The sequence below is a fragment of the Zonotrichia leucophrys genome, chromosome 24 (genome assembly GCF_028769735.1).
Source record: "Zonotrichia leucophrys gambelii isolate GWCS_2022_RI chromosome 24, RI_Zleu_2.0, whole genome shotgun sequence".
NCBI lineage: Eukaryota > Metazoa > Chordata > Aves > Passeriformes > Passerellidae > Zonotrichia > Zonotrichia leucophrys.
Genome location: NC_088193.1, coordinates 4,468,513 through 4,486,059, shown reverse-complemented (window position 1 = coordinate 4,486,059; position 17,547 = coordinate 4,468,513). Strand labels below are relative to the sequence as shown.

General features: G+C 45.3%; 1 protein-coding gene across 1 annotated transcript in view; it reads right to left on the bottom strand.

Moving 5' to 3' along the window:
• NCAPD3 (non-SMC condensin II complex subunit D3) overlaps positions 1-17,547 on the bottom strand; it is a 41,935-nt gene that overhangs the window by 16,276 nt on the left and 8,112 nt on the right. Inside the window, exons 8-21 of the mRNA XM_064731877.1 lie at positions 17,365-17,498; positions 16,623-16,695; positions 16,199-16,321; positions 15,801-16,053; positions 14,520-14,582; positions 14,257-14,340; positions 11,426-11,499; positions 9,240-9,374; positions 6,299-6,519; positions 4,218-4,409; positions 3,843-3,940; positions 2,416-2,531; positions 840-947; positions 196-310 (exon numbers count right to left, since the gene is read on the bottom strand). Coding sequence (XP_064587947.1) covers positions 196-310; positions 840-947; positions 2,416-2,531; positions 3,843-3,940; positions 4,218-4,409; positions 6,299-6,519; positions 9,240-9,374; positions 11,426-11,499; positions 14,257-14,340; positions 14,520-14,582; positions 15,801-16,053; positions 16,199-16,321; positions 16,623-16,695; positions 17,365-17,498 — 1,789 coding nt within the window. The remainder of the gene's footprint in view (positions 1-195; positions 311-839; positions 948-2,415; positions 2,532-3,842; positions 3,941-4,217; positions 4,410-6,298; positions 6,520-9,239; positions 9,375-11,425; positions 11,500-14,256; positions 14,341-14,519; positions 14,583-15,800; positions 16,054-16,198; positions 16,322-16,622; positions 16,696-17,364; positions 17,499-17,547) is intronic.

Genomic DNA, 17,547 nt, shown 5'->3' with positions numbered 1-17,547 from the left:
GAAGCATGGAGTCAAGATTCTCATCTCTTCCCTCATCCTGAGACCCCTGTGAGCACCAGCACAGGGCGGGTCTCCAAGAAGAAATCTAGCAAATATGTGCATTTCCAGCAGCTCTGATGGAGAACACAGAGATTACAGCATAAATCTGTGGCTTCAAACTGCACCACTAAAGGCAGAGGGAGGAGAGTGGCTCACGTTGGTCCTTGCTGCCAGAAGAGGCCAGGATGGACTGGACCAGCAGGAAGATGTGTTTGTCCACCTTGGCTGGGCACAGCTGGGCAGCCTCTCCCAGCAGGAAGAGGTGTCTGACCTGCAGAGAGAAAGCAGCACTGCAGTCAAAAGGCTGAGCTGCAAATGAAGCCAGCAGGAGTCGGTTCTTCTCCAAAAAAACAACTCAAAATTCCCTCAGTGCTTTCCAGGCAGTGGCTGGAGAACAGAAGGGGAGCTTTGGAACAGAAATCCTGGGTGGGTGTGTTTAATATGCTCCAACAGCCCCCAGCACATCTAATGAGACTGAAATACTCCTCAAAGCATTCCATGCATCTCTCCCAAACAACTCATCTCAGAAGTTTGAGTGCAAAAGCAAGGAAATAAAAACCACGTCATATATTAAAAATACATGGGGTGCCATATCCTCAAAGCAACTGCTGGTGTGTAAAACTGCTGTGGGCTCCCAGGCCCTTAAACACAAGATTTCATCACCCACACAGGCCTTGCACATTGCTATGACCCCAGCTCTTGGCATGGATTTCGAGGAACACCAGCTCCAGGCACACCTCCACCCTTTAAATAAATAACCCTTGAAGGGGAATATTTAAAATAATGATCCCCAAACTTACCAAGAGATCTTCCTGCAGCTGCCCTGCTCCATCCTCTTTGAGGACTATGTTGGAGATGTAGCTCTCACAGGTGGATACCAAATCTCCACACACCTGGTTGAGCAGCTCCTGTTCAGTAATTAAACACAATTAATTCAACGCTTTATTAATTAAACAAAAGGTAGCTGTAATATCTGTCCACACATGAATCCCTAATATCAAAGTCTTTATGTGCTTTTAATAATCTGGATCCCATTAAAATCAATCTGACAGTGCCTTAGAGCTTTAAAATTCTCCCTGCACATCAAAGGATGTGTGCAAGTGTCAAAACACCTTGGAAAATGTGGCTTTTAATGATCCACAGGCCCAAGTTTACTTCATTATAGAAATCACACAGACTTAAACAAAAAGGATTTAGGCGACTGTTTCATGTGCACCCAACACATTGGAGGTGTCTGTGGCAATTTTTAGATGTTGCTTGAAAAAAGCAGCTCCATTAACCAAGAAAACATGATGGGAATTCCAAAGAGTGGCAGGGAAACACAGGAAAAGCAGATTATCTACTACACTGTGGTGAATATAACGCATCATTTCTGGTTTTCCACCATCTAAAAGTGGTAATTTTAATAACCAAATACATATATAAATGGTAACTGTTAGATCTGATGAAGTGACCAACTACAGGAACACCTTCATTTCATTTTAAGCCAACACTCTGTGGTTGCTGTACCTACAGGGGAGGAGTTTCTGATTGTCAATTTAAAAACCCAAAAATCATCACCCAACCCTGGTTTCTGAGGCACAGAGGGTTCAGTTCTGCCCATTATTTACTAAACTTGATTGGGATGCTTATTATAAAAGAGCTGCCATCTAAACTGAAATTTCAATTAAAAGAGCTACCATATAAACTGAAATTTCTGCCCACTATTTACTAAACTTGATTGGGATGCTTATTACAAAAGAGCTGCCATCTACACTGAAAGAGAAATATAAAACAGACACAAAGAGAAATCATCAGGGACAAAGACCTGCATCAATTTTGGCTTCTTTGCAATTGTGTCCAGGCTGAGATTTTTATTTTACCAACAAAACATGGCCTAACTTCCCACTATGGGAACAAAACAGAGCCATGGCATAAAACAAATGGAGGCAGAAAGAAATTATGAGCAAGTTATTAACTCCCTGTTTGGTCTCCAGGAAGAGATCTAGGAAATATGTGTATTTCCAGCAGCTCTGATGGAGGACACAGAGATTACAGCATAAATCTGTGGCTTCAAACTGCACCAAGCACAGCAACAGGTTTCCTTTAGGAAATTTCCTTTAGGAATTCTGTGAACTTGGACAGAAGGCAAATGCAAGGTATTTCAGAGGTGTGTGGGGGAATACATTTGAAGGCAGAAGATTTCTCACAAGGCCAGGCTTAGCCCCAGGATGTTCTTCAAGTGCAGCAGAGGCAGAGCTGAGCAGAGCAGGCTCGAGCTGCTGGAATCAGAGCCCCTTTTTTAGAACTCATCATCCATCCCACAGCCTGCAGACAGCAGCAGACACCCCCTGAGTGGGGAACAGGCTATTTTAAAAGGAGTATTTTAAGTCCCACCTGTGCCTCCTCTGGTGCAGCTGCAGAGGCCTGGCAGAGCTTCTGCAGGGTCTCCACGGCCGGGCTGATCACCTCCAGGGGACACTGAGACTCCTTCAGCCAGCTCTGGATGCTCCCTGGAGATGACACCACACATAAAAACAGCATTTTCTAAGCTGTTCAAGGGTTTGTGGAGGCACAAAACTGTTGGGACTCAGCACATCCCTCTGGGTGCCCAGAGTTGCCAGGACCCTGCCAGGGGGCTCAGAGACCCTGGCACACAGCCCAGAACACCTGGGGATTTGATTATGATCCGTGGAGCAAATTACCAGCTTTGTATGAAGACCTGAAAGCCACAAAAGTTTAAGTAGTGTAATAATAGATTTATCACTGGGTGAAAAGGTAGATTTTGAGATTTTTAGAATAGGGGTTTTTGGGGACAAGATGGAGAGACTTGGGCGTGTCCAGCCTTTTTTCTTCTTCTCTATCTCCATCTTCTGCTGTGATGTTGGCACTTTGGGATTGGTTCAGAATACAAATTCACTGTCTAACATAGGTGATAGGTATTGGAAAGTAATTGTAAATATTGTACCCGTAGTTTGTAGTGTAAAAAGACAACACCACCCCGGGGGTGGTCAGAGTGCCTCAGGCTGTCCTGCTGAGCTGACCTTGGCCGGACACTCTCGGGTTTTGGTTGTTATTGCTGCCCCGAGATGTGCAGGATGTCTCTGCTTCGGCCCACGCAACTGAAGAACGAGTCTGGACTCTTCACTTTTTGGTCTTGAGGTTGTTTATTAATTCTTATCTATAAAATTTTCTTTCTGCCCAGCTGAGATCTGCTCAGCACTGTGTTGTCCTTTTATACTGCAAACTACCTATAACATATTTACACTTAATTCCCAATACCCATCACCTGTGTTAGACAGTGCACTTCTACTCTAGACCAATCCCAAAGTGCCAACATCACTGCAGGAAATGGAGAACAAGAAGAAGAAGGAGAAAGGCTGGACACACCCAGATTCCTCCATCTTGTCCCCATAACCCCCATTCCAAAAATCCTAAAATCTACATTTTCACCCTGTGATCATTTTGTTATTACACCATTCAAACCTGTGTGACTTTCAGGTCCTCATACAAAGCTGGCAACTCGCTCCAGGGCTCAAAATCAAATCCCCAGGTGTTCTGGGCTGTGTGCCAGGGTCTCTGAGCCCCCCGGTGGGGTCCTCAGCATCTCTGGATACCCAGAGGAATGCACCGAGTTCCGACAGGACAGGAGGAAAATTTTTATAGATAAGATATAATAAACAACTCTGAGACCAAAAACTGAAGAGCTCCGACTCATTCTTCGAACACACAGACTGAAACAGAGATTGTTCACATATCTTGGGGCTGCAATTAACAGCAAAACTCCCAAGACAAAATCTCTGCAGGTGTTCAGGACCACTCACCCTTCAGCCCCTCACAGCTGCTCCTGGGGAGGTGCTTTGCCACGTGCCCAATGACACACAGGACGTGTCCCACGGTGCCACCACTCGTGTCCTGCTGCCTGCAAAACCAACAGTGAGCTCTGAGCCACCAGAGCACAGCTGAGCAACCCTCTCTCCTCTGGGACATGCATTATTAAGGCAGGCCTGTCAAAGGCAATGAAAACTCAAGAGGGCTTGAGGAAAGAGTTGGTTACTGCATGGATCTCGAAGCCTTTGCTGGATTTCCAGCTGCAGAAGTGACAGTTTGAAGGAAAAAGTGGGATTTAAGCAGCTACAAGGCAATCTGGAAGGGCACTGAGGGCTCCTGGCAGAATGGAGCTCAAAGCACACACTGACCTGCTGATGCTGTCCCAGGATTCAATGATCTTGGAGTAATTCAGCTTGGGGGAAGAGCCAGCCACCTTGGCAAGCAGCATCCAAGCTGCCCTGGAATGCTCTGTCTCCACGTGAGACATGACATTATTGACAAAAGTGGAGGTGAACTTGTTCTGCCTGGACCACATAAGGAAGGCTTTGCTCAGGTAACGGCTGCAGGGAGGAATAAAGAAAGCAGTCAGTAAAATCCAACACAACAAAGCTGCTATTGCCTGGCATTGCCACAATTCACACTGAAAATTTCCACATTTACACATATTTTCACTACAGAGCTGGCATCCCTACATGGATGTTGGGGCAGTAACACAGAAGGTCCAACCGATCCCATGACACATCAGGAAATGATAATTTCAGCAATTTGTAAGCAAAAATTTCCAGCAGCTGTTGTTTAATACCCAGAATCATAATGACGCCTCAGGTTTAGCTTTTCTATTTTTCACATTCTGTGCTGCTTTAGTGTGTGGGTCTGGGTTCATATCAGGGGATGCTGAGCTCTGTGCACAGAGCAGGGAGACAAAACAATTCCTGCTCCAGCTGGGCACCAAGGACAAATGATCCAAATCTCATGCCCAAGAACATGAGCAATGGTGAATTTAAGAGAGAAAAACAAGCAGGGTGGGACTGCAGGGGCTAAAGCTGGAATGGGACAATGAACTGCAAGGTGCAAATGGAGCAGAACTGATCCCAGGGAGAGACCCCGGGAGCGCTCGTGCATTTTGGGGCCATTTTGGGTCATCTTGGGTTCATTTTGGGACCATTTTGGTTCATCTTGGGTTCATTTTGGGACCATTTTGGTTCATCTTGGGTGCAGCCCTGGCTGGGCTCTTGTGTTGCCCAAGGTTCATCCATTGAGGCCTCTTAATAAATCCCTGCTCTATTCTTTAGCTCCATCTAGTCTCTGTTCCACTTCAGCCTTCACAAGGCATCAACAGAATGGCCTCAATTGGAGGGGACCTTGAAGATCATCTCATTCCACTCCCCCTGCCATGGATAAGGGCACCTTTCCCTAGCCTGGGGTGCTCAGAGCCCCATCCAGCCCGGCCCTGAGCACTGCCAGGGATGGAGGCACAGCAGAGTCATGTCAGGCATCACAGCCTGCTCGTTTTTCTGCACAACCCTCATTATCTACTCCACACTGGTAGAGCTGTGAGATCTCTCAAGCTGCAAGGTCCTGCAGGGTCAGGAGGAAGAAGGTGCCAGGAATGTGCAAGCCCTGTTAGAAAATGGCCCAAATTAGAACAGTGACAGCTCCCCACACTGGCACGGCAGCACCACCAGTGCCTCAGCTGCTATTTCTGAGCTATTATGCCCTGTTGACTAATAAACATACAGCTGTCTTTAATCAATGTTGTGTCCTTGTCATGCTGTGTGTCATCCCATTTCTCCCTCTCCTTCCCACGGCAGGCAGGATAATTCGATTTGTCACAAGACAAGTAACATATTGTACATAAGAATTAATACAAGGTGATGTTCTTGCTTTATATATCCTCTCTCACTTCTGTCAGAGGAACACCTCCATCTGACTTAAATATTCATGTGCTATCAGTGCATCCAGCATGGGATGGAAGAGTGAGCATTGCAGTCCAGGGAGAGAGCACAGGTAACAGGAGCAGCAGGTGGAAACACCTGACACATAAAGCAAAGCTGAACTGTTCTTGTCCATGTTCAACAGCCCTGTCCTGGGAGCTGGCAGGGCAACACAAGCACCTCACTGTGGTGGTTTCCATCCCCACAATGATACTGAGGGTTTCAAGCAGGGAATTTGAACAGTTTCAAAGAAATCCCTGAGAAAAATTTGGTTTCTTGTTGTTGCACAGCAGACAGCACGTGCATTTTAACTGTGTGTGTGAGCTGTGGTACCTCACAGGGAATGAGAACACAAACTCAGACTCTTATCTTAGTCCTCAGTCAATAGGTAATTTCCTTCTGTAAAGGAAAAGTTGTGTATTCTAATGGGATAAAAAGTGAAAAAAAAAAAAACCAAACTTCTGGGTTTTATCCCTGAATGTTAACATAGGCAGGGGAAGGAAAAATGCTTTTACCTGAGCTCCTGGTTTTCTGAACACAACAGGGAGAGCAGATCCCACGCCAGCTCCTGCTTCTCATCACCACTCCTGGATTTATGGTAAGGTTTTATGTGCTGCAGCAGGAGCTGATCAAGGCAATCCAAGGCCTTTTCTTGGACAGAGCTTTCTGCATCCATCACCACAGGCACCACTCCGTTCAACCAGGCCTTCTGCACCAGGACATTGCTGTGCTGGGACTGAGAGAAACACATTTCTAAATCATTAGGGGACCCCAAATGCATGGGTAAGAGCAGCAAAGGCCTCCAGGCTCAGTTATAAACTTGGAAACTTGAATTTTAATCAAGCCCAGCAGTGTGGCAGCAGGTGGGACAGGGAAACTCAGCATCACAAGGTCTTTAATCATCTCTATGATAAATACCTGGTGTTTCTGCTAAAGTACTGCAACACTTTGTTTTGAGACTCTATAAAGAATTATAACAGGTTTGCAATAAGGCTGTACAGCAGATGATTTAGCACTAAAAAAAAGAGCTTTGCTTAATATAAACCCTGTGCTCCAAGCCTGAGTTACAAACCCCCTGTGAATAAATAGAAAAGAAAGAAAAATATAGCATTGCTATCATCCACACATTACATCTGAAAGTGATTCAGGGTTTTTTTTAACTTGAGAAGGCCAGCAACATAAACATTTTCTTCATGACACATAAATCAACAGCCAGAAAAATCAGTGTTTCCAACAGTTGGAAGCACTCTGCATAAATCACAAGTAGGTATCAGAGTGAGTCATGACTTCCGAGTCAAAAGGTAATGAAAAGAATTAGAGCAGCCTAAAATGCAGCTCCCAGAGTGAATAACTGATTGGTGAGGTCCCTCCTGCTCTCCCCCCTCCCAGGTGTGGCAGAATTCCCATTCCCCTTGATGCCTTAGGATTTCAGCTTTTATATTTTTCAAATCCTGGCTGCTTTAGGGTATAAATCCAAACTCCATACAGGGCATCACCTCCTGTTTATTCACACAAAACAATCCCTCCAGGGCTCTAACTCGAGGACACCTCACTGTCTCAGGGCCCAAAAAGGACAAGCAAAAGTGAATTGGGGGAGGAGCAAACTCGGGGTAAATTACTTCATTAGCTGAAGGTGTAATTGGAGAATTAACCCCTGATGTGTAAATGGATTAAACTTATAAAAGTAAATGGACCAAACTTAAACTTATAAAAGTAAATGGACCAAACTTATTATTGGAATCAAGGGGCGACTGCTGTAAGAAATGATGAAGAGAAGTCCATTGATATCAGAAGGCTAATTAATTATACTTTATTATACTATATTATTATTAATTATACTTTATTGTACTATTTTATTCTATACTATATTACATTACATCTAAACTGAATCTGCACAAAGCACTCAACTGCACTATATTCTATAATCTTGTGACTGTCCTGACACACACACACACCTGGCCCTGACAGGCCAAGAAAACAAAACATCATCACTGTGGGTAAATAATCTCCATATTGCATTCTACTTTTGCACAAATGAATGAGATAAGAATTGTTTTGATCATTCTTTTCTCTGCTTCTCTCAAGCTCAGAGAATGTGAATCCCACAATTTAAAACTGTGTGAAAAACTCGTGGCCATTGTCCAGCTTGGGCATAGCCTCTGGGAGGCTCTGACGACCCAAGGTGCAGCTATTGAAAGTTTTTAATTGTCCTGGACTGCCAAGCAAATTGTATTCTATTTTCTTTTATTTATTTATTCTATTTTATTTTATGCTATTCTGTTATTCTATTGTATTCTAAATAGAATGGTGTTCTACTTGCCATCTGTATGGCAGCTGTCTCCTGTTCAGTGGGCAGCTTTCCTTATCTCTTCCACACCCACTCCTCCCTCTGGGGAGACATCTGCTGATAACAGCTATTGAATGTCACTGCATGGCTGATAAGAACTACAGCATCCCATTGGGAGATGTGAGCCCAGAGGGAGGAGCCAAGCATTCCTACCTGGATATAATCTGGAGATTCTGGAACACCAGCCAAGCATTCCTGCCTGGATATAATCTGGAGATTCTGGAACACCAGCCAAGCATTCCTGCCTGGATATAATCTGGAGATTCTGGAACACCAGCACGGCTTCTCCCCTGGATTCCCCAGAGGAACAGCAGCTGCCTCTTCCCCTGGATCTCCAGAGGCAGAGACTGCACCTTTCTCCAGGATCCCTGCTCCAGCAGAACCAGCCCTGACACTGCAGGAGGGCTGAGCCACAATTCCAATGGGACTGCTGCCAACAGCCTGACCCACAGGGTGTCAGGTTGGGTTCTGACTCTGCCAGTGTTAGTTTAGTTTACTGCATTGTTTATTTATCTTTTTATTTTCTTCCCTAGTAAAGAACTGTTATTCCTGCTCCCATGTTTTTTGCCTTAATTTAAAATTTATAAAATTCGGAGAGAGGGAGTTCACATTTTTTCCATTTCAGGGGAGGCTCCTGCCTTCCTTAGCATGCACCTGTCTGTCCAAACCAAGACATAATATAAATACCCATTTAACTGTAGTGGGATAGAATATAAGAAAATAAAGATAGTGTAGAAAGTAATCTTACCCCTAAGGTGTTGCAGGTGGGCCAATTATCAAAGATGAGGAACAGGCCTGACTTTAACAGTAACTAATTAGAAGAAGAGTGCTATAGAAGAGTGGGTGGATGGTTGAGAAGGGAACTGGGGTCAGTTGGCTACTTTGTGAAGAAGAAAGAGTCAGTGCTCTGAGGAGTTGTCCATGAGAAATACCAAGGAGGTGTGAAACTTCTGTGATAAGGAGATAACAGTACAGAAACCAACAGTCTGAGGAGCTGACTCAGGAGAAACACCAAGAAGATATGGAACTCTTGTGATAAGGAGACAACAGCACAGCACCCCTGCAGTAAGATGACAACACTGAATTGTGTTCCCGTTGCCCAGGCTCACCAGGAGCAGCTCGGTGATGGAGTGCAGCGCCTGCTTCCGCACGGACACGGCGGGGTCCCGGCAGCGCTCCTGCAGCACGCCCAGCTCCTCGGCTGTGCAGGGCACCATGCCCTGCTTCAGGAGGCTGACAAACACCTGCCAGGCAAACAGCAGCGCTGAGATGCATTGCGTTGTGGTGTGATGTCAGTTTTCCCAGTCCTTTCCCCTCCCTGACCCCTCCCAGCACTGTCTGTCAGTCCTGGAATTCCAGAAGGGAATTGGCAGATCCAAAGGATGCCCTCTACTCCTGGGGGGCACTGGGCCATCCAGGTGTCCTTTGTCCCTTTGTCCCTCCCCTCCTGTCCCTGCTTGGTGGCTCCCTGCCCCTTCCCTGCCCCTCTCCCCGGGGTTCAAAGGAGCAGCAACCACGGGCTCAGGGAGTTCTGTTGGAGCTGGTGCTGCATTCAGAGGCCTGTGGGCCAGAATAAAGCTCTGCATCCAAACCCTCCATCAGAATCAACTCCTTTCCTTCACCATCCCCTTAAAGCTTCTCCACAGAGGGAAACCTGAGGAGCAGCCCCTGTTATGGGGGGGAAGCTCCATCCCAGCACCACCAGAGCTCCTGCAGGCCTGGCCTTGTCCCCACGGGCCCAGTGCAGCACCCAGCCAGCCCAAAGTGTCTGTGGGGTGAAACACCACACACCCAGCCAGCCCAAAGTGTCTGTGGGGTGAAACACCACAGTTGTCCCCTTTTGGTCAAGCAGCAAGTGCCAGACAAGCCCAGGTACATCCCATCTGGCTATACTGGTATTTAATTCCAATAGAGTTGCATTTCAAAGCTCCCACAAAGGGTTCCCATCTATGTTTACATCTGCAAGATGTTTGGTTGGGTTTGGAGCAGAGCTCAATAAAAAGGGGTTCGAGTTCCATTCTGGTGTTGCCATTTGCACTGTAGTCACAAACTGCATTGGCTTTACTTGTGGAACTTCCTCAGGGGGCAGCTTAAAAACAGGTGGTCAGAAAAACCCCTTGTCCCTCCCCAATGCTTTGCAGCCTTCAAAATCTTTTCATTAATTATGATAGGGACACCTGAACCAGACAGAATTACTGACTGTAACAGGCATCTCACTGCACTTGCCTTGATATTTGGAACAATTTTAAGGAGGGTAATTGGGACTCCAAACCCAACTGATCCTACCTAAACCCCAGCTGTCCTGTTTAGGCTAGAAGTTGCTGTTTCACAAGAATGCAGTCACCATTAACTTCTTTCTTTGTCCCCAAGTCCCATCCCATTTTGGACCCACCATTTAGGTTCAGCTGGGCTGGGCACTCCAGGGGCACTGGGTGGCAAAGCAGAAATACAATTTACCCCCCACCAACAGCAGCCAGAGATTCATCACACCCAGAGTGAAGCACATTAACAATTCATGAGTGCTGGGCACAGCCAGAGATGGAAAATGAATCACACAACATCATTCCAGTCATTGCTGCTCTGGAACAGCAGCTGGAGAGGGAGGGTGTCACAATTTCCCCTTGAAAGTAACGTGCCTCTCGTATGAGCCACTGTTCTTACTTCATAATAAGCAAGAGGGATTTATTTTTATTCTTAATCAGAAAGCATTAAAACATGAATTGCAAAGCTCTGACTGGGAAGCTCAAATCAGTGTGTGAATTGAGGGGGAAGAGCTGGGGTGAAGAGGACTAACAGAGGAAGGCAGTCAGCAGCAGACACCTCTTTTTTAAAACAAGGAAATTTCCATTGAAGCATCTCTCTTTAAAAGCTAATGACTTCATTAAAGAAATGAGCAGCAAGGAAAGCAGCACAGAGCTCAAAAAGAGGCTGGATAGAACCTAATCCCTTTGCTAACAAGGTCAAAACAAACTAAGCAGCTAATATGCTTCAGTTTATGAGGAAGTCTCTTAATTGAAATGCCTATTGACATTTGACAAGAGCCTCTCCTTGCAAATGACGGAATAACAGAATGCCAGCAAGGGTACTAGAGAAATTTCCATCATTATGCCTGCATTATTTACTTATCAGGAGCTAGTAAACAAGATCCTAAATGCCTCTAAGGCACTCTGCAGGGAGAGCAGGAAGCTACAAGTGGGCAGAGTGACAGAGTTCGCAGCAAAGCTGTGGCCTAATTAATTATTTAACAATTTTGGGTAATCACTGGGAGCGGGGAAGGATGCAAACCTCACCCTACCTGCAGGGCAGATTTCCTCACGTTGGTTTTCTCATCTCCAGCTCTCATCCTCAGCATGGCCATGACTTCTTTTCCTATCCAAAATGAAGATAAAATGGAATTACCCCCCACGAACAGCATTAGTTGGAACAACACAACCCCAGAATTGTTTGGGTTCAAAAGAACCTTAAAACTCATCTTGTTCCACCCCTGCCATGGCAAGGGACACCTTCCACTGTCCCAGGTTGCTCCAAGCCCCATCCAACCTGGTCTTGGACACTGCCAGGGATCCAGGGGCAGCCCCAGCTGCTCTGGGCACCCTGTGCCAGTGGCTCACCACCCTAAAGCAGCACAAACTCAGTAAAACAGCAAAAACAAACTCAAATGGTTCCCCAAAACTTTCAGAAGGACTGAACAATTAAAACCACCCGGAACAATCCAGAATGAGGCATAAGCCAGAAGAAAAAACAAACCCAAATAATTTCCCCGCTTCGCTCATTTGAAAACTCAATATATCACAAAAGAAAATGATGGAACAAATTACTTGAGAGACATACAGCAAAAAAAGAAAAAAGGTGAATCTGTAATTTCTGACCTCTTCATTTGCCTACACAAAAGATGTCAGGCTACCTTCAGAGTCTGAGGGCTCAGCAGATGGGTCAGGCACAGTCTGTGGCTCAGGTAACCCTGGTACCTGTGGGAAGAGCTCCCTGGGCAGAGCTCAGACAAAAGGAGCCAGCACAGAGCCAGGGGAGGCTCTGCAGAGCTCACAACACCCACAACCTCCTGGGAGTTCTGCCTCAGAGCTGCACACAGCACCAGTGTATGAACTGCTGTGTGCTACACAGGGAAAATGACTCCGTTTGTGAATTCCTCCAGGCTGCAGAATTGAACCAGCAGCTGCAAAGCACCACCTCAGAGTCTGCAAGGAAACCAGAACACATCTCTCTTCCCTGGATGTCATGTTAGGACTCAAATTTCACCCTGCACAGCCATATTCATACTTATTTCTGCATGTTGGCAAGGAAAAAATACATCATCAAGGCAAGAAGTTATTAAATGGCACACAACTGAATTCACAGATCAATAATTTCTCACAGTTTGAATCACTAGGCTATTAACTGGCCATAAGGACTTCAAGCATTTTATCATGGCTTTTAAGGTTTTTATTTATTGCTGTTTGTCAGATTTCCCAAAGATATGCCAAATTTGGAGATCTGTTACTTAGAGATTCACATGGACATCCATCCTGTTGCCATTAAAAACAGGATTAGTCACAGGGAACTAAGCAAAACTAGCTTAAAAATACATTTTTACCAAAAGGAAGCAAAGGGACTTTGATCTGGGCTTTCTTAATGGGCAGCTAAGTGCAGTTTCCATCCTCCTCCCAAGAGCAGCTGCACAGGAAGAGCACAAAACCTTCCCCACTGCAAGATATTGCCACTAAAATAATCCAGTCTTGTGAAGGTGACCACATAATCACACTTTGACATTGATTTTTCTGATGTAGAAAAGAGAGAGGGGGAAAAAAATCAACAAAACAACCAAAATTCCCAAGTTCTAAAGGGCTGAAAACTCCTAAAGGAAGGGAATGTTTGGGCAGGGGGAATTCTGCAGTGCACAGCTCACCTTGCAGGTTATCCCCACCCTCCTTATCTCTGCCCTTGAGCACTGAGCATGTTCTGACTATCCCTGGCTGAGATTTCTTACTTTTCTGAGAGAAATGAGCTGTTTGGTCTTCAGAGGAGAGCAAAATTAGCACAGGCACAAGCCAAGCACAGGCATGGGCCAGACAGCTTTGCTAATGCACCTTGACTGCCTCGGAGAGCCCTGCATTCCAGAATCCTCTGGAGCTCCAGACAAGTCTTTATTCATTCCAGCCTTTTCTTAATTTGTTTTGCCAAGTGCCAAGCGTGTGCTCAGCTGGGTATCAGAGACAAACCCAGGCATCCTCTGGCACGAGGAGCCTGCAACTAAACAGGGAATTCACAATACCTTGAGTGGCCTGGAGGACTTTTCTGTCTGAGGGAGCAGATTAAGGGAAATTTATCAGCAAAAAAAAGGAGCTTTCAATGGGGGGAGATTGGAGCCTGGCTGCTGGAGATAGGGAGGGAGATCCCGTGTGAGGAGCAGCGTGGAACAAAGGCAGCTCTGCAGGATGTGAGGCAAGCAGAGAATTGAACTGTCAGCAGTTCAGGGGAGGTGAACAGCAAGAACTGAGAGCGCAGATCCTGGCAGGGGTTGAAAGGTTAGCAAGAAAAGCTTTTCCACACAAGAGGAAAAGAAAAGGAGAGGTTTAAAGGAGGAACATCCCGGCCACAAAAGCCAGCTTGCATGGTGATTTCATGCTATCAACACATTAGAGGCAGCTTGCCATGGTGCATCAGGACATTCTGTGTGACACCCTGCTTTCAGCTTTCAACCTGGTGCTGCAGAGAAGCAGATCCTTGCCTACAGAACAGAAAGGTGCTGTGCTTTACACAGCAAAATAGATCAGTTCTTTGTGCACTGGAGCAAGAGATTTAATTACCCTGAAATTCATGGAGCTACAAGTGTTATATTCCACATAAATTAAAATTGGGAAGAATAAATTACCTGCTTCTCAACAAGGGTTGCCACCACATTAGTACCAACAGACATCTGCATTTCAGGATTAAATGTATTTTTCAGACTTGAGTGGAAATAGTGTTTCTTTATGGCTGGCAATTCCACCCCTTTCATCACCCCTAAGTGTTTTGCAAGAGATTTCTCCACTTCCTTTGAGAAATGGACAATGAATACACTTCAGAAAGTCTGATTTCAATTAAGGCTTTGAATGCTTATCTGGAAAGGCTGCTTTAATTCTGACATACCATCAGGCCCAGCAGTGTCACTGCTGTCTGTCAGCTCCACGGTTCTGAAAGTTGGGAAGGTCCTCAGTGGATGGTTGGACACAGCTGGAAGAAAAGACAAAAGCTGAGGAATAACAAAAGCATCTATTCACCTGGCAAGAAGATGGTTCAGTGTTTAAACAGAGAGCCTCATGCATGCCCTAGGTTTAACAGATATGTGTGTTTTTTAGGAAATGGCATGCCAAGAAAAGTCTGAGACTTACTGGAAGAGAATGACTCTATACCTTCTGCACTGACTGTCACGCTCGCAGTGTTTGTGTTCGCTTCCAACACTGTGCGGACAGAGGCTGCCAAAAAAGAAAAATAAAAAAGGAAATCAAACAAAGTATTTGAATCCTGGATATCCTTGCCATTCCAAATTCCTTTCTAGCCGTGGGATGCTGTGTGCAGGCTCTGAGTTGTGCCATCTGGCCTTCAGCACACCTGGGGGAGCTCGGCATGCCAGTCACGAACAGAACAAATTAGCAGAAGCAAAAGGCAACTCAAGATTTAATCAGCTGTCAGGCAAGAATGAACTGCCTTTTTTTATTTTTTTCCCAATGAGCAATTTGGGTTGTCTGTAAACATCCTTCAAAGGGACCTCACAGAGGAATCTCTTTAGAACTGATACAGGAGGATAAATCCCTCCCAAATATAAGGCTTCATGAGAAACAAGGCTCATTTTAAGAGTTTAAATGAGGGATGTGGGACTCCAGGTGGCTCTCCAAAATGCAGTTTATTGTATCCAAAATGCAGTTTATTCCATCCAAGACATTCCAGCAGTCCAGAGTTGTGGGTGACAGAGCTGTGCCTACAGCTGTCAGCTCCAGCTGCAGGCAGGCCTGGAGACCCTTTGGTTTTGGTTACAATGCATTATATACTTTTCTTTTGGTTACAATGCATTACTTTTGCTGCTTTAATGCAGTAGAACCAATCTATACCTTAACTATTATCTATAGCCTATCATAACTACTATAATTATCATATTCATGTTGCTGTTCTCCAATCACTAAAAGTTAGTACATTACAGTTTAAGCTAGAAGCTGTTTTTCAGTTTTCTTGCAGTGGAAAATTCTGAGACTTTTTTTCTTTTTGCAACATCAGCAGGCTTGTTTGCCTGTGCTCTCTTTTTGCTTAGTAAAAACATCATCTTGTTTAGAGTGAGTTTATCTTTTGCTCTAAGTCATAAAAACCCCTTCTAACTAACACACCCTTTGCCTTCTTGGTTATCCAGTAAGACTGGCTCAGCAATTCTTTTCTTCTATATCAAAACTTACTTCCATCTCTATTCCTTCATCAGACTCTACATTTAAAAATCCTTCTGCTAAACATACATATCTGTGAGACTTTCTTGTCAAACTTTCATCCTTCCCAACAGCTCATGAATTACTGCTCATTATGGCACAGCACGTAAGGACTCTGCTTAGTGCCAGTTTTTAAGTTCCTGCCAACTCCTACCTCCCAGCAATTATCCCCTTGAAAGTTCAAGAATGATTTTCATTACCTCATGTGCCCACAGTACTCACAGCTCTGTAGTAAGTCCTGAATGCTCTCCAAGGTGGCAGCAGCTTTCATCTCGAGACAATGGGCGAGGCTGCTGAGAGCTTTGCTGCGGACCACGGGGGCTTTGTCTGAGCACCGGCCAAACACCATGACCTGCACTAAAAACTTGTGCTTTAGCAAACTCTGCTGATCCTGGGACAAGGAGCTGCCTGGGCTCCTCTCTGGCAGCTCCAACAAAGCCAAGGCTACATCAAGAGCAAACACTCTGTAGGAAACCTGCTGGAAGAAAAAAAGCACACGAAGCGCTCTGTTAATGGAAGTGAACACGGGGTTTTCTTGCCTCTGGGTACCAGCAGTGACAGAGCTATTCAGGGCTGAGATTGAACCCTTCATCTGCAAAGCATCAAGGAAATGCACTTACTTTGTTGAGTGAGTATTTATAAAGCCAAGCAATGAATTCAGCAAACTCTGCACAGGGGAGTTTGTCCAGCAGGGTCACCAGGGCCTGGGCAGCGTAGGTGCGATAATCAGCCTTGTCTGGGACCTGAAAGAAAATTTAATTAAAACCTGAAAGACACAAGGGCACCCTGTGATTCTTCACTGCTCTGCTCTCAATGCCAGAAAGGCATTCCAGGGCTTGAGAGAAGTGGGTTTTTATTTAATGAGCCGATATATTCACATTCAACAACAGTGAGAATCATCACAGCTTCCTCAGTCACTACTTCACCATCACACCTTTTCACTCTGTAGAAAAGATTGTGAAAACTGATTTCCTAAACTATTAATGATGTTCCAACGTATCCTCATGAGTTCTCCAGCCCCAGAAGCAGCAGAGCTTGGCATACCTTGGTACAGATATGTTGGAGCAGGATTCGCAGAACAGGATAAACAGCTTCCTTCAGCTCCTCCACCAGAGAACTGCACAGGGGAGAGAGAGAGAGGAGCAGATTTTAACAAAGCTGGAGGAAAAGTCAAGGAGATTCCTTTTGGAATACACTTGAAAAGTCAGGAAAAGTGGCCATGATTCTGGAATCATGAGTGCAGCACAATATGCTCAGAGAACCATCCTTGCTTCCCACATTAACCAGGCTTTGCAGGCACAAAATAATTTCTTCCCATACTTTTCTAACAAGTAGAAGGGTAACATGAAAAGCTTCTTTGTTCTTAATCTACTTTTATATGTTGTCTGGGGATCTCTGCACAAACTACACTTCCAACAACATGGATCCCCAAAAGGGGGAATAAACACAGGCAAAACACATCATTAAGCAGGAGAGAGCAACAACTACAGAGGAATGAGCTCCATGGTAATCTTTCATTTCCTTCACAATTCTCTGTAGTTAAACACAAGACTTGAAAAACTGACACAAAGCAAAATACAGAAAATGGGTCCTTTCCACAGCACCTTCTTCCCCCTCTGCCAGCAGGCTGGGTAAATTCCCATTCCAGACATTTTAATTAAGCCTCATTTGCACAAACAACTTCAAAGCCAGTGCCAGTTTGTCTCATCCCTTTATCACCTCAACAGCAAAGCAAAGGCATGCCAGAAGAAAGGAGCAGCCACGCTCAGAGCTCTCTGAGTGTCACCTGATGAATTTCACAGCCTGGTTCCTGGCGCTGGTCACAGCTGATGTGATGGGAAGGGCCTCACGCCTGGAGCCCCTGCTGCTCTCCACCATCAGAACAACGCTGAGGAGCCGCTGGAACACACACCTAAGGGTCTGCAAAGGAACACACACTGAAGGGTCTGCAAAGAAACACACACATGGA